The sequence below is a fragment of the Ursus arctos genome, unplaced genomic scaffold, assembly GCF_023065955.2.
Source record: "Ursus arctos isolate Adak ecotype North America unplaced genomic scaffold, UrsArc2.0 scaffold_24, whole genome shotgun sequence".
Lineage (NCBI taxonomy): Eukaryota > Metazoa > Chordata > Mammalia > Carnivora > Ursidae > Ursus > Ursus arctos.
In genome coordinates, this window is record NW_026622919.1 from 5,721,261 (window position 1) to 5,737,650 (window position 16,390).

Genomic DNA, 16,390 nt, shown 5'->3' on the forward strand with positions numbered 1-16,390 from the left:
CCCAGAGACACTATTTTGTTTTGACAGATGTTTGCTCTTCGGGCCAAGAGGATTCTTTCCCTCGGTCAAAGCCGGGACTGCAATACCACAGGGAGGCCTGCAATCCCACCCCGCATAGCGAAGCTGGCCCTCCCAGCTAGCTGGCAACAGGCCGCTCCGGCTTTCCCGTGCCAGGTCATCAATGCCTGTGTTTGTTTTCAAAGGAAGGGTGTGTCAGAGACAGTAAGCCAGTGGAAATACCTTCATCCACAGGAACTGTGGGAGTGGGGAAAAAAATAAACAAGGGAAAACGTTCCAGTGCAGCCGGGGTAGACCACGGACAAAGGAGAGTGGGAAAGGGAAGCTCATATGCCCAGGGCAAACAGATGGAGGAAACACTTAAGCCATCTGGCACCCCTGTCCCTGCAGTAAAGAGCTGAACAGAGGCCTGCCACTTCCGGTCTGACTTTTCTTGGACAGCAGTGCCACCTTCTGTCGAGTGATCAGATCGGAGTCAGGCTGCTTACTGAGGAGGTAAGAGCAGAAAACTGGAAGTTGGAGAAACAGAGAGGATGCAGCAGAAGTGCAGAAGCATACTGCTTCCCGGGTACTGCTCGGCCACCTCCTTTGCTCCTGTTAGGGGCAAACTCAGCAACCCAGAGCTTGATCCCACCTCCCCAGGCTGAGGGATCAGAACCAAACGCCCCCTCCCGAGGTGGGTCTGGAGTTCTCATTTCTTACTCACCCCCCCAAATATGGGACTTTGCGCTCAGAGGTAACCCCAAACATCAGAGTGATAAAAATTAGTGCCATTCCCAGTCTTTGTACTCTATACTTGTACTTTCTAAAGCCAGCAGATAATAAATGAAGTGAAAGAACACTCAACTTTGCTTATCCATAATGTCCAAGCCCCTCCCAGGAGACCACTTGGGGGGGTTAGTCCAACCCCAACCCCAACATTTTTTTAGGACATTCCTGACAAAGGTTTTCTTAAAACTGGTCTGAAAAAGGTCCAGAACCAGGGAGCTCACTACCTTGTGAAGCAAACATGTCTCCTGTAGCTCTGTGCGTTGCTTCAAGGTCTGTACGTGGCTTTCACCTCCCCCCTCTCCACGGGACCTTCAAACAGCAGACAGAACTGTAGGCTCTTCTCCAGTCGCCTCTCAGCTCCTTAACCTCTCATGGGATGTGGTTTCCAGTCCCCTCTAGTCACCTCACCTTTATGACTGCTCTCCTCTGAATGCACTCCAGTTTCAAAATGGGGAATTCGATATTCCCAAACAGGCCCAACGACAGGGTGACCAGCCTGGGGAGCAAGCAGAGGAGGTACTGGTGGTTGCGACTAACGCCACTGAACATACACATGCCAGACGCTATTAAGCTAATTATCTGTTCACATTTACTCAGTTCATCCACATAAAATAAACGAGGCAGATTTTATTATGATGCCTGTTTTCCAGGTGACAAACCCTGAGGTTAAGGGACTTCCCCAAGGACGGCTGGAATTCAAACTCAGATCTCCGACTCCAGAGCCTTAACTGCCGCCCCCCCCCCTCCTCTGGATGCTCCTCCCCCCTCACTGCAGCTCAAGGCCCCATATGGCTGACAGCTTACTGGACACTTACAGAGCAATGCAAACAGTTACCAAACAACTATTTAGTATTACTGACCCAAGAATCTTGTTTCTGAAGAACAGTGGTTCTCCAAGTTAATCTGTGGCCCCCTGGGGGTCTGCATGGTCAAAACTAGTTCCCTAATACTAAGACATCACTTGCCCTTTTCACTGTGCTGACGCTAGCAAGAGCGATGGCGGAGAAAGCTGGCTCTTTACAACAAATTCAGGCGGCTACACTGAGTTTTAGCAATAGGCATACTCTCAATTACAAAAAAAGCCAATTTCACTTGAGAATATCCTTGGTGAAGCAGTCAAAGTGATTAATCTTATTCAGTCTTGACCCTTGAGTAAAATTTAATTAAAAAATATGTATTTTTTGCACTTTGTCTGATGCCATGAGAGGTCACATCAACACCTCTACACACTGAGGTCCGATGGGTACCGCAAGGAAAAGCACCTAGGTGAGGGAGTTACTAGCTGATCTAGTTGCTTTCTCCATGGAACACCATTTTTACTTGAAAGAATGACTTACAAACTACTGTTAGTCAGATACGGGTAACTGGCAGACATTGTCTCAAAAAATGAAACCTGTCACATCAAGGAAAACTCTAACAGAATTCATTGGTAATGGTAAAATTCAAGATCTTGAGTAAAAATTAGCATCTTGGAAAATGTGTATTCCCCACAGTGAACAGACAGCTTTCCAATACTTAATGACTTATCTGATGAGATTAGTAATGTCACTAACAAATATAATTTTTGGGGGTATCAGAGAACAAAATGCATCATTGCAGATCTGCGTAACTCAGTGAACCAAGACTTCCCAAATCACCAGAGCCCGAGGATGGCTTACCATGGATGGGTCAAACAGCCATTCAGAGTACAAGGCAGACCCGTGGCCTCACATAAAGCAGAATACAAAAAGTTCACTCAGAACGTTTCATATTCCGTGGTGCAAGTTAACTTTTGGGAAACCATCGCTTGTTGAGTTTTGATCCAGTACAAAGAGGAAGATCTACAATCACCTAGAGAGCTATTAAAATATTTCTCCTCTTTCCAATGACCTATGTGTGAAGCCAGATTTTCTTCAACTACTTCAACCAAAATGACACAATGCAACAGACTGAATGCAGGAGCAGTGATGAGAACCCAGCCGTGCATCAAGACAGATGTCAGACGTTAAGGAGACCTGTAAAATGGGAAAACCATGTGTCTCTGCATCAACTTTTTTCGGCTTCAGAAAGAGTTCTTTTTCTTTCTTTTTTTTTTTTTTTTAAGATTTTATTTATTCATTTGACATAGAGAGACAGCCAGAGAGAGAGGGAACACAAGCAGGGGGAGTGGGAGAGGAAGAAGCAGGCTCCTAGCGGAGGAGCCTGATGTGGGGCTCGATCCCAGAACGCTGGGATCACGCCCTGAGCCGAAAGCAGACGCTTAACGACTGAGCCACCCAGGTGCCCCGAGAAAGAGTTATTTTTCGTTAAAATGTGATTTATATTAATATGTAATGGGCTTAACTGTTATTTTAAAATGACAAGGATTTAAAAATTTTTCTCAGTTTTAACTTCTAAGATACTAAATATCAATAGATAAAACCAAAATGAAGTGAAGCTCTTTGGGATTCTTGGTTTTTAATTGTGTAAAGACACCAAAATGTTTGAGAACTACTGCAGTAAAAAATCAAAAGCAGATTCTAAAAAGCCAAAGCGGCGGCTGCCTGGCTGGCTCAGTCACTTGAATGTCTGACTTCATGAAGCTCAGGTTGTGATCTCAGGGTCGTGGGATTGAGCCCCGTGTCGGGCTTCATGCTCTCCAGGCATTTGCTTGTCCCTCTCCCTCTGCCCTTCCCCCTGCTAGTGCTCTCTCTGTCTCTCTTTCAAACAAATAAATAAAACCTTAAAAAAAATAATAATAAAAATAAAAAGCCAAAGCAGGAAGGAGTGCCATCTGGTGGAGAAGACAGTTATGACATCAATCCATTTGCTAACAGAACAAATGATGCCTCTGACCCAGCCTGGTGACATAGCCTATTTTAGAAACTTCACCTACCTAAGGCAGAAATATTCAAAATTCAAGGTTTGGAATTCAAAAATATTGTTAAAAGTTGGGGCGCCTGGCAAGAGAAACAAAAGATAAAACGAATTTATGGGACTTCATGAAGATTAAAAGTTTCTGCACAGCCAAGGAAACAGTCAGAAAAACTAAGAGGCAGCCCACGGAATGGGAGAATATATTTGCAAATGACACTACAGATAAAGGACTGGTATCCAAGATCTACAAAGAACTTCTCAAACTCAATACACGAGAAACAAATAAACAAATCAAAAAATGGGCAGAAGATATGAACAGACACTTTTCCAATGAAGACATACAAATGGCTAACAGACACATGAAAAAATGTTCAAAATTATTAGCCATCAAGGAAATTCAAATCAAAACCACACTGAGATACCACCTTACGCCAGTTAGAATGGCAAAAATAGACAAGGCAAGAAATGACAATTGTTGGAGAGGATGTGGAGAAAGGGGATCCCTCCTACATTGTTGGTGGGAATGCAAGTTGGTACAGCCACTCTGGAAAACAGTGTGGAGGTCCCTTAAAAAGTTAAAAATTGAGCTACCCTATGATCCAGCCATTGCACTACTGGGTATTTACCCCAAAGATACAGACGTAGTGAAGAGAAGGGCCATATGCACCCCAATGTTCATAGCAGCAATGTCCACAATAGCTAAATCGTGGGAGGAGCCGAGATGCCCTGCAACAGATGACTGGATTAAGAAGTTGTGTTCCATATATACAATGGAATATTACTCAGCTATCAGAAAGAACGAGTTCTCAACATTTGCTACAACATGGACGGCACTGGAGGAGATAATGCTAAGTGAAATAAGTCAAGCAGAGAAAGACAACTATCATATGATTTCTCTCATCTATGGAACATAAGAACTAGGATGATCAGTAGGGGAAGAAAGGGATAAAGAAGGGGGGGGTAATCAGAAGGGGGAATGAAACATGAGAGGCTATGGACTATGAGAAACAAACTGAGGACTTTAGAGGGGAGGGGGGTGGGGGAATGGGATAGACCGGTGGTGGGTAGTAAGGAGGGCACATATTGCATGGTGCACTGGGTGTTATACACAACTAATGAATCATCGAGCCTTACATCGGAAACCGGGGATGTACTGTATGGTGACTAACATAATATAATAAAAAAATCATTAAAAAAAAAAAAAAAAGTTGGGGCGCCTGGGAGGCACAGTTGGTTAAGTGTCCAACTCTTGGTTTTGGCTCAGGTCATGCTCTCAGGGTCGTGAGATCGAGCTCCCCTGTCAAGTCTGCTTAAGACCCCCCCCCCCCGCATGTGCATGCACGGGCTTTTTCTCTCTAATAAATAAATAAGCCTTTAAAAAATATATATTGTTAAAAATCAATTAAGTATGCCAGAAGAGTTCTGGAATAGAGGGAGGGCTGGGAGCGGTTTGAGGTGGAGGCCGTTGCCTGAAGTCAGTCTGAGACCACCTCAGGCAGGAGAGGAAGCCAGCACCAGGACTAAGGCATGGGGAGCACAGAAGACCGTTTCCAGTCCTTGGGATACCATGAACACTCATGATTTTTGGACTTGAGGACACATGAGCTGGAGAGCTCTGGCTGACCCCCTCCACACTCAGCCTCCAAAAGAACTACAAGTCACTGTGAGGGTGGATTCTGTGTTCTGTTCTCCGAGGGCTTCTCAAGAACAGAAATGGTTCCAGAACACCTTTCATTCTACAACCAGACTCGAAGTTCAAATGACTGAATGAAATACAGTAAGGCACATCAGTCAAAGGGTGAGTATAGACGACACGTCTTTACAACCTTCACGTGGTACTGAGAAAGGCTGAGCATGAGACATGAACCTTTCTCTCTAGCCAACCTCCCCAGGAGGCCTTCCAGCCTTAGGCAAAGGCCAGCCACTGCACACACACAGGCTCCAGGTCCCACAAACCTTCCTTTCCCTCCACGCGGAAGCTCCAGCACTTGGCAGCCCCTCAGGTTTACCTCATGCATGGGCTCTAAGGCCCACACACCCCAAGTACTAAGACAGAAGATGACTACCACTACTGACCATTTTCCTTCCACAAGCCCAAGCAGCAGCGTGGCCGCCCTTGACCCAGGCCACAGGTCTGCCCTCCTACTTATAATGCTTGGGTAAGTTAAGCCTGAGTTCCTTACTTGGCACACAAAGGAGTGGCATTTGCAGTGCCTAGGGCTCAAGTTTTTTTCTTCTGCATGCTGTTGCCCGAACTTCCTTCCTTTCCGCATCATCCATAGCCTTTCATGGGCTTATTTCAATGGTCGCACACAGTTCTATCCAAACACAGAATCAGTTCAAATTTGGAACAGCTCGTGTTATATTTTCTGATATACTATCATTTTGATTATAATGTGGTACAATTTTCCGAAGCTCTATTATGTTGCCTTGAAGGTTTCGGTGGGTTTCACAGCAGCTTTTAATCACAAAACTTGGCCCGTATTCCCCAGGCCTAGAGTGAGGGAATTTCTCTTTGAAAGAGAAATGTTTGTTTCCTAAAGAATGTGTCCTCAACAGACACAGCTGTACTCATGCCCAGGGCATAGTACAGCAAGCCTAGCTGACACAAGGTGGGGGGGACTTAACCATCATCACCAGAGGTCAAGAAGCATGACAGGGGGCGCCTGGGTGGCACAGTGGTTAAGCGTCTGCCTTCGGCTCAGGGCGTGATCCCGGCGTTCTGGGATCGAGCCCCACATCAGGCTCCTCCGCTATGAGCCTGCTTCTTCCTCTCCCACTCCCCCTGCTTGTGTTCCCTCTCTCGCTGGCTGTCTCTATCTCTGTCAAATAAATAAATAAAATCTTAAAAAAAAAAAAAAAAAAAAGAAGCATGACAGGAAATGCTGCTAATCACTCCCGGCTGCTATTGGGAGGGAAATATCAGAGGAAATGGCGAAGTTGTTTCAGAAAGACCATTCTGTTTATCTAAAAGTGGATGGGCACAGGCCTGGGGGAAACAAGGATTAAGTGCGACTTCTCCAACAGCTGGGGAGAGGCCACTCCGTCCGACCCTCTCATGGCCCTTTCTCATTTCTAGACGACTAAAGAGTACTTCCTGATTCTAGAATCATTCCCACATCTAACCCACCTGCAAGTGCGATGACCCCAAGTTCACCTGGCTACCGAGCAGAGGCAGGCTGCTATGCTCCGCCAGGCCTCTCGCCTTTCTAGTCTGGAGATACGGCAAGGTCTGCAAGGCTAGAAATCCAAGCTGCCTCGGCACTTACACATTCCACTGTGACCTTCTTTCTTTAGAAAGCTGGTTTCGTTCCAGAAAATGTACACATGGTTGCATAGAGCGTTAGCACAGTGTGTTAGTGGACCGACCTGGCCCAGACATAGGAACTGAGCCACAATGTTACAACGCCTTGTTGCATCCAGCCACCCCACCACAGCCAACACCAAATACCTTTGGGTCATCAGCCTCAGGTTTTTCAGTCTCTGAATCGTCATCTTCCTACAAGACAAAGAATTTAGAGGATTAAGCTTAAAAGAGCGGGCCTGAGGGTTCTCACATGCATAACTAGGGGCTGGAGCAATGTACCCAGCCTGGCCCATCCCACCAAGAACCCCTCCCCTGCCCTATGACCCAGAACTAGAGAAAGAGAAGGGGGAAAGGAGATGTTCCGGGGGCGGGGGGGTGGGTGGAGAAAAGAACATCAGCAGCTCAAAGTTGTTACTCCAGCAGTGCCACAGTCTACAGCGATGAAAATGCCTGAGATTAAAAATCACATACATAAAAATGGGAAAAGGTTGCAATGTGTCAGAAAAGAATAAGACCAGGCCCCACAGGATAAAACAGGCATCATGTTTCTAATGAAATATCAATTATTTAAAAAGGGAAGATGAACCTTTTTTTCTTCTTTGCCTTTCCTACACACAAGGACATCAGACTCAGACCTACCACGACATTGTTCACAGTCAGAGAGCCATGACTCCCACATAACCACACCCCAGCACTTCAGCCCAGGAACAGTCACAGCTACATGAACAGCAGGAAGGCAGGTGTCAAAGGACCAGGGCAAGTGACCCAGGGACAGGCTAAAGAGCCAACACCTGGCCTTTCTGGGTCCCAGCCGAGTAGGCCCTGCCTTCATCCAAGCTCTCACAGAACTGCCACTGACCCCTTCTATCCAATCTTGTTCCTGATCCAAACGGCCTGCCTGACACAAAGCACCATGTGAACAAGGCATTCCCCAAAGCATGCACTGGCCTCACACAGGCTAGCCCACCATTCCACTGAATGCTACTAAAGGTCAAAGATCAGCTACCCTATTACATAGCTATATCCACGTCAGTTCCGAGAACACCCCAATGCGCAAGAGCCTTTAACTTAACACCCAGGAAGAAATTAAGTTTCATTTGAAATTGCTTTTTTCAATCGAGCTACACTTTAACCCAAACATTAAGTGGTGCCCCAGATGTTAACAGAAACATCACCTGTGAGACTCGAACAAACTATACTGATGGCTTTGAGACTTAACTGTCCTGTCAGGTGCCAGTGAGCCCAAAGGTTTAAATGCAATCGCCATGATTTCCTTAAGATGAAATCAGTCATGCCAAATAATCAGAGATGTAACTCAGCCAGATACAATCACACTTTAGAATGTCTATATTGGGATTTGATGAGAGAATTTTACTAGAATGATAAAAAGCTTAAATATGATGAAAATTCTAAGCAAAGCAATGTGGAACAACACTTCAGAAACACATCATGCACATTTACTAAGAAAACAGTTATGGTGTTAAGTCTGTTATGTGTGCACTTAAGAAAAGTCAAGAAAAGAAAACAATTTGCAAAGCTTTTCTAAACAATTTTAGTCAATTCTGAATTACCAGCATTAATGGTGGGGCTAAGGACATGAAAATATCTTCCAAAAGAGCATCAAATACAAAATGCTTTTTTGTTTTCATCAGAAAGTCTTTTAACTAATATTTAAATATCAATGCATAAGAAAACTTTCAAACAAATAATAAAGTACGAGTATTTCAGTTAAAGGTGTTGCTGAATATCCAGATTTCACTTTGTATGTCTTTGTGCTAAGCACCAGCTTGAATCCTTGCTTTCTCTCCAAACTTTTAAACTGTGGCTCCTGAGGTCAGCCATAGTGTATCTGAAGGCTTTCTGGTTAATTAAGACACAATTCTCTTTTTTTTGTTGCCAGCACACACTAAATGTCAGGCAAGATTTGTGCTCAAGAACCGAGGGCACTCTGATAAAAAGTGCCAAGTAAAGTATCAAGAAAGAAGTTAAGAAGGATCAAACCACAAATAAAAAACTAAGTAATTTCCCTTCTTAGTCTTTTTAAAAAGCTGAAAGATTTGAATAAACCCAACTAAGATTAAAAATAATACAGAGTTGATTGCAGATATAAATGATACGCCATTCGGGACGAATGCATTGTTATAAACGGAATAAACTATCTTAACGGGGAAAACCAACATGAAACACTCATTGATATCTCAGTTAAATAAAATAGTCTATTATCTCTTCCCCCAAATTTCAATTCAAAAGTTAATACAAAAATGGCCCAGATGAAAACAAGTTTTGTTTTCAAACAGAACACGGATATCCAATCCAGTTTCCTCAACAGATACCAAACAAAAAGCCGAGGGAAGGAAGAGGAATGATGTTAGCCATGGAATGCAACACTGTTGGTACAGTTCGAAGATTTCTGACAAATGAAATGGTGCTTTGAGCAGCTCTGGATTTGGGATTTACTTACCGACTGTTTGCTATTCTCATCCTCTTCTTCCTCATAACCATCTTCATCACCTCCAAGGCGAGAAAAGTCATCCTCTCCATAGGCTTCAGATACTAATCCACCTTTCTCCTCTGAAACAGAGGAAAAAAGAAAAATGGATGAAGGCATACAAAAATGCAAGGCAACATTTGGGTGATCTGAGTGGCCAGAAATACCCCTGAAGGTCAAAGGGTGCCTAAATCTCATGTAAGTGACTAAAGATCCAGGATCCGCCTTTGGAACCAAACTTTAGTGGATAAAATCATTAGAAGAACATGGAAGAAAACCAAATGCTAAATTCTTTCTTGCTTGCTTCCCATCCACCTAGAATGCCAACTGAAGCCTTCTCTTCTCTGAACTACTACTGTTGCACATTGTTTGAAAACCTCTTTTGGTACGGGTATCTCTACCTTGTATCAGAGGCACCAAGACTTGTCTTCTCATAAAAGACAAGGACTCTACTGTCCTCATTTTTATGTGCCCTCCCCTAGGAACAGGAGCTTTAACTGGGGCCCAGAGGGTTTACCAATCCTATCTACTTAAGAAGCAAAATCTTCTTCTACCTTTATTTTTTTTTTTTAAGATTTTAATTAATTATTTATTTGACAGAGAGACAGCCAGCGAGAGAGGGAACACAAGCAGGGGGAGTGGGAGAGGAAGAAGCAGGCTCATAGCGGAGGAGCCTGATGTGGGGCTCGATCCCACAACGCCAGGATCACGCCCTGAGCCGAAGGCAGATGCTTAATGACTGTGCCACCCAGGCGCCCCAAAATCTTCTACCTTTAAACCAAAGCAACCAACAACAAAAAAATATAAAATGCTACAAATTACTGGGAAACCACCAGAGAACCTCCTGACTGGAAGACACCACACAAAGCTGAGAGTAGCTAACCTCCAAATGAGGAAAGGAAGGCCCAGATGTGTTAGGTAACTTGCTGCCCTCTCTATGATCCCAAAGAAATTTGTTCCCAACAGTGTGATTCTCAACCTGAGTAGGGCAACAAAATCACTGATGGGCTTTAACAGCTCACAAAATAAGGAACTCACTGAGGAGCATTAAAATGCTCACAAAATGCCACCCCGAATCTACGAATTACTCCCTCGCCAACGAGATCAGACATACATATTTTTAAAAGATCCAAGATGCGTCTAGGGCACATTCCTAATGCGAAGTTACAAATTTAACAAGACACAACCTTTATCACCCTCCACGTACGTTCTACTCATCGCTCTCCCCATTATACAACGAACCCGGAGGGAACAGGTAGCTTCGGATCCTCCCCATCTTTCGTCCATCCCTATGCCCCACGGTGCCCGGCACGGAGAAGTCTTCCAATAGTTTCGGCAGAATAATCGAATCAGCGGAAGGAGATGGCCCATTCTTATTCCAGAGCGTCTACTCTGTCCCAACCAGGGCCTCGATCGCGCTTCGCAGCTCCAGGATCCGACACTTGGGGCACAATGACCATCTCTTTCCCTCCCACCCTGCTAGCGGAGCAGCATTCCGAGCAGACACCAGATTCTCCCCTTCCAGTTCCCTACTCGGGCCTCACCAGGCGCGCCGCCCGCCGTTTCGACCCCAGCCTCGCCGTCGGACTCGGGCTCTGAATCTTCCGCGTAAACTGCCAGAGACGACAGAACATTCTTCTTCCCCGCCATCTTACTCCCACAAGCCCAGAGTGCCTCACTCCTATGAGTCAAAAAAGCCGACTTCCGTGCGGAAAAGCGACTTTTTCCTATCCCAGGAGTACCCGCGTCTGTTCCTGTACAGGAACCAATCAAAACGGCGTTTCTGCTCCTGGTCCCGCCCCTCCCACCCGAGCTGCGAAAACGTCATCACTGCGCGACAGATACAAGGTTGAGTGGGTTTTACTTGACAGTGAATCCACAGCCGCTTGGCTCCTCAGAATTTGGGGTGGCTTATGGGGGTCTTCGAGTAGTTCCTGACCGGCGGGTAGCAGTGGCCCGGCAAGAATCCATCGCTCCTGGGTGGCCCTCGCCCAGCTCTGATATCTTGGGGTGAAGAGAGGGAGGCTTCGGCTGGGGAAGGGAGAAAAGAGCGGATCTGGGGCTTAGAGGAAAAAGAGGGATGAGCTCTTCTCCGGGAGGTGGAAAGAAGGGGTCGGGGCTCGGGGGGGAGGAATGGCAGTGATAGCAGCGCTTATAAAAGGAGCAGGAGGTGGATCTTAGAAAAACAATTCCATCTTCTGCAAGTTATTCCGAAAACACAGTTTGTGTTTCTCGTGTTCTGATTTCTAGTTCTGTGCTATATCATGGCATGGGATAGTTCAATGTTTCTATTTTCCTGAGCATGAAAGTGGAGATGTTAATTGCCGAGGAATGTGTTGCTTGAGGCTGTTCATTGGGAGCTGTGTTAGTTGGAAATAATACATTGCTTGAGTAATAAAGCAAGTTTTACTTAGAGAAAAATAAGCAGTATTTTAAAAGTGGAACAGAGGGTTTTCATCGCAATCATATGATCATCACCTTTACCTTAACTTCTGGCCACTGTCTGTCGCTAAGATGAGCACCCACCCTTCTTTTGACCCTGAACGTCGAGTCCGGAGCACGTTGAAGAAGGTTTTTGGGTTTGACTCGTTTAAGACACCTTTACAGGAGAGTGCGACCATGGCTGTAGTGAGAGGTAACATTGCCAAACTACCTGCGTTTACATTTGTGCTGGCTATACTGTAGCATTGCCAGAGGGTGTCAACGCCCTCCTTTTGACCCTTCCTGCTTCCCCACCCTTAGTCCATAATTGTTGGAACTCTTGTAGATTTGTCACTTAAAACTTGCAGTTTTATTTGCAGAATCACTCAGCTGTTCTGGTTCTTACATTTCATAGCCAGCGCTGCAGATCGTCTTTGAAAACAACTCATAGATTTCAATTCATGTTGGTTTGTGTGTAGGCAGTAGTGGGAGTGGCAGGAATAGCCTAATATAGTCACTGACCTTCTAAGCCCTTTGTTGAAGATTGAGTGACCTGGATCCTAAATAGGGAAGGAAAGAGTAATAATATTATAAACCTGAGCTATATTGGCAAGTGGAGGTTGTCAAGAGGGAAGCAACAATGTAATATTAACTACATTGTAACACTTATAAACAAAAGATCTCTAAGTGATGTTGTTTCTACCGGTATGCCCACTCATCTAGAAGTATTCAACTTTCATGGCTATTTAATTCAATCATCCATATCCCAACAGACTCAGACTTCTCACCCTTATGGTTGTTATTGCCATTACTGGAAATGGTTTGTGCCCATTTCCAAATCTCTCTGGATCTCTGCCCTTTACACAGGAAGGATGGAAGGAAGTTAGCATCATATTGAGAACTTCCCATGTGCCAGACACTCTGCTAGGTGCGTTTCCTATATTCTCATTTAGTTTTCAACAGCCTTGATGAAGAAAAAGATAAAAGGCAGGAAGCATTTATTTATTTATCTATTTTCTTTTACAGATTTATTTATTTGAGGGGCGCCTGGGTGGCTCAGTCGTTAAGCGTCTGCCCTCGGCTCAGGGCGTGATCCTGGCGTTATGGGATGGAGCCCCACATCAGGCTCCTCCGCTATGAGCCTGCTTCTTCCTCTCCCACTCCCCCTGCTTGTGTTCCCTCTCTCGCTGGCTGTCTCTGTCAAATAAATAAATAAATAAATAAATAAATAAATAATAATAATAATAAAAGATTTATTTATTTGAGAGAGCCTGCTTGTGCACAAGTGTGGGGAGGGGCAGAGGGAGAAGGAGAGAATCTCAAGCGACTCCCCACTGAGCGCAGAGCTTGAAGTGGGGCTGGACTTGACCTCACGACCCTGAGATCTTGATGACCTGAGCTGAAATCAAGGGTCAGACACTTAACCACCTGAGCCACCCAGGTGCCCCTGGGCAGGAACCATTAACTGTCCTTGTCTTGTCTTTTTGCAGGTGACAAGGATGTCTTTGTGTGCATGCCCACAGGGGCAGGAAAATCCCTTTGCTATCAGCTCCCTGCTCTGTTGGCTAAAGGCATCACTATCGTAATCTCTCCACTCATCGCTTTGATTCAGGTGAGGCTCGGGGGAGTGAAGATGGTAGTGCAAAAAGTTTAGGGGAAGGTTTTTAAATTTTGTTTTGTTTTGTTTTCAGCTGGAAATATCACTTCTCATCTGTTTGGTCTTTTGCCTTTTATTTTGTTTGATTTGCCTAGCTCCCTTTCTATATTGGGCTTCTGAATTGCCCAAATATGGGGGCTCCACTAGTGCATATCACTCTGGAGGGTTATGAATGAGTCTTCTGTGTCTTGATGGCCTGAGGTCTCTCACCCTCCTCTGTTACTTTTCACCCAGAGTATGGAAATATATCTGTATACACATAGACACTCACTCATGGACACACATGTGCACTCTCGACAGGTTAAAAGATGCAGATGGATAGCAAGCTAAATTGATATAAACGGGTTGGGACATTGTCAGCATCTGCTCTGCACCTCTGGCTATATTTAAGGCCTGCAGATGGGCTGACAGAATCAGAAATGAGGAAGTGTGGCCATGCGGCTAAGAGCCATCCACCATGAAGAGAAACGGAGTGACAGTAACAGTGCTTTGTGAATTTCACGAGGTCTCAGGCTTTGTGCTCAGTGCTTTATGTACATTCACTTCACCTTTGCAGTGTAAAATTTCATTTAATGCTAGCAACTATCCTGTTAGGTAGTTACCAGTTTTACAGGATGCACAGAGGGAGAACGGACAGAGTCTCAGAGGCTATAGCCAGCCAAAGAGCCTGTGGTGATTCGGTGAGCCAGAAATGAGCCAGGACTGTCTGCCTCCAGAGCCTGTGCTCTCAACCACTTCACCTCCTGTACATGTTGTATGCACAGAGAAGACCTTAGAGGTTGGGAGGAGGACGCTTATGGCTAGGAAATGCCCAGCGAGCCAAGGTAACATTGACCACTGGGCCTCCCCTCGGTGACCTGTTTCCCTTCTTCCCTCAGGACCAGGTGGACCACTTGCTGGCCCTGAAGGTACGAGTGAGTTCCCTGAACTCCAAGCTCTCGGCACAGGAGAAAAAGGAGCTGCTCTCTGACCTAGAGCGAGAAAAGCCACAGACCAAACTGCTGTACATCACACCAGAGATGGCGGCTTCAGCCTCCTTCCAGCCCACCCTGAACTCACTGGTGTCCCGCCACCTGCTGTCCTACCTGGTGGTGGACGAAGCTCATTGTGTTTCTCAGTGGGGACACGACTTCCGTCCTGACTACTTGCGTCTGGGTACCCTCCGTTCCCGCCTGGCCCATGCTCCGTGTGTGGCTCTGACTGCCACAGCCACCCCCCAAGTCCAGGAGGATGTGTTTGCTGCCCTGCACCTGAAGCAGCCAGTTGCCACCTTCAAGACTCCTTGCTTTCGGGCCAACCTCTTCTATGATGTGCAGTTCAAAGAACTGCTTTCTGATCCCTACGGGAACCTGAGGGACTTCTGCCTTAAGGCTCTTGGACAGAAGGCTGATAAAGGGGTGAGCGCCCTGAGGCTGGGAGGCCAGCACGCTCAAGAGCAGTGGGTGGTATCTGCAGCCTAGAGATGGAAATTGGTTTTCTAGAATCTTAGCTTAGAACTAGCTGAAGCTTCTTAAAACTTGCACATAGAGAGCTGTTCCTTTGGTTTCCTGGCATTATTTCCCTTAATGGAGTACCCTTTTCCTGGAATTCTTCTCTGGGAGGTGAGCAGCCAAGCCCTGAGCGAGGGGCCTTTGCAGAAGCAGAGGGATTAGATGAGCTGCTTTGTTACAGAGGGTCAGAGCTCTGCCCGTGGCCTGCCTCAAAGAACCTGTGAGGCTGACAGGAGGAAGAGCGAGAGCTTCTTTTAAAGAAGGCCACAGTAAAATGGGCAGATTGTTCTGTTCTGAATGCTCGCTTTCTTCCCATGTCTCCTCATTCAGTTGCTATCTGGCTGTGGCATTGTCTACTGCAGGACCAGAGAGGCTTGTGAACAGCTGGCAACAGAGCTCAGTCACAGGGGCGTGAGTGCCAAGGCTTACCATGCAGGTACGGGGCGCCTGGGCCATGTGGTCCACTTTCATCTCAGAAGCCTGTCAGTGGGTCTCTTGTTCTTTAAGGATCCTGGATAATCAGATGGTCTGTCATCTTCTTCTGGATACCCAGGAGGGCTGAAGCAATTCCCTTACATCCGTAAAAAGGAGTCTAGATACCAGTGAGATCTAAAATGAGAACTATGAGTCCTGAATTCTTTTTTCTCACCCTCTGCCCTCCCAGCAGCCAGCAATGCGTTTTTAGAAGCCCAGCTGTTGGTGTTGTGGAAAGAGCGCGGGTTTGGGAGGCCAGTGGCCTTGGGTTTGAATGTGGGCTTTAACGCTTACTGAGTGCTGTGTGCTCCACACAGGCAGGCTAGGGTCTTCATGAGGTTAAGTGCATGGCCCACGGCCACACAGCTGGTAAGTGATGGATTCAGGGTGTGCATACAGCGCCCAACACAGTATCAAACCCAAGGTAGATTCCAAGGGAAATATGGGTTCCCTTCACCACCTTCCCCTCTGTCATAGGCCTGAAGGCTTCTGAAAGAACGCTGGTGCAGAATGAGTGGATGGAGGAGAAGGTCCCTGTCATTGTTGCAACCGTTAGTTTTGGGATGGGAGTGGACAAAGCCAATGTCAGGTGAGTGATAATTCTTGCCCTACCTTCCCAGTTGGGGCCTGGCTCAAGTGGGCTGCCTAGTGCTCTGCCTCAGGGACCTCCTTCTACGGCCAGAGGGGAAGGCGGTCCCAGGAGAGAATCCCCAGCGCATAGCTCACATGGTGACAGGTGCTATGCAGCCTGCTGACTGCACAGCAGGGTTCCGCCATCCCCCAGTAGAGGGCAGCACGCAGCCATCAGGCCCATCCGTTAACGCAGCCCAGTTCTCTCACATCTAGCACAGGGTCCCTGTGAGGGGCTGGAATGAACTACCTTAAACTGCTCACTGTGGAAAACCAAAGGCAATGTCTTATTCCCAGCG

At 46.2% G+C, this 16,390-nt stretch overlaps 2 protein-coding genes across 6 annotated transcripts in view; one reads left to right on the top strand and one right to left on the bottom strand.

Moving 5' to 3' along the window:
• The window catches only part of SAP30BP (SAP30 binding protein), a 36,501-nt gene extending 25,403 nt beyond the window's left edge, over positions 1–11,098 (bottom strand). The window contains exons 1-3 of one of the 2 annotated variants that reach the window (XM_026484139.4): positions 10,964–11,098; positions 9,393–9,502; positions 7,076–7,123 (exon numbers count right to left, since the gene is read on the bottom strand). In XM_026484139.4, coding sequence (XP_026339924.1) covers positions 7,076–7,123; positions 9,393–9,502; positions 10,964–11,069 — 264 coding nt within the window. In that variant the 5' untranslated portion in view covers positions 11,070–11,098. Of the gene's footprint in view, positions 1–1,197; positions 1,286–7,075; positions 7,124–9,392; positions 9,503–10,963 lie in introns of those variants that run through there. The other variant, XM_044378713.3, reaches the window with a different exon arrangement.
• Positions 11,099–11,242: 144 nt separating this feature from the next.
• Positions 11,243–16,390, top strand: part of RECQL5 (RecQ like helicase 5) — a 35,418-nt gene continuing 30,270 nt past the window's right edge. For 2 of the 4 annotated variants that reach the window (XM_026484143.4, XM_026484146.3), the window contains exons 1-6: positions 11,243–11,419; positions 11,920–12,054; positions 13,331–13,452; positions 14,376–14,894; positions 15,318–15,423; positions 15,939–16,050. In XM_026484143.4, coding sequence (XP_026339928.1) covers positions 11,934–12,054; positions 13,331–13,452; positions 14,376–14,894; positions 15,318–15,423; positions 15,939–16,050 — 980 coding nt within the window. In that variant the 5' untranslated portion in view covers positions 11,243–11,419; positions 11,920–11,933. The remainder of the gene's footprint in view (positions 11,420–11,919; positions 12,055–13,330; positions 13,453–14,375; positions 14,895–15,317; positions 15,424–15,938; positions 16,051–16,390) is intronic. The other 2 variants (XR_008961288.1, XM_026484145.4) reach the window with 1 other exon arrangement.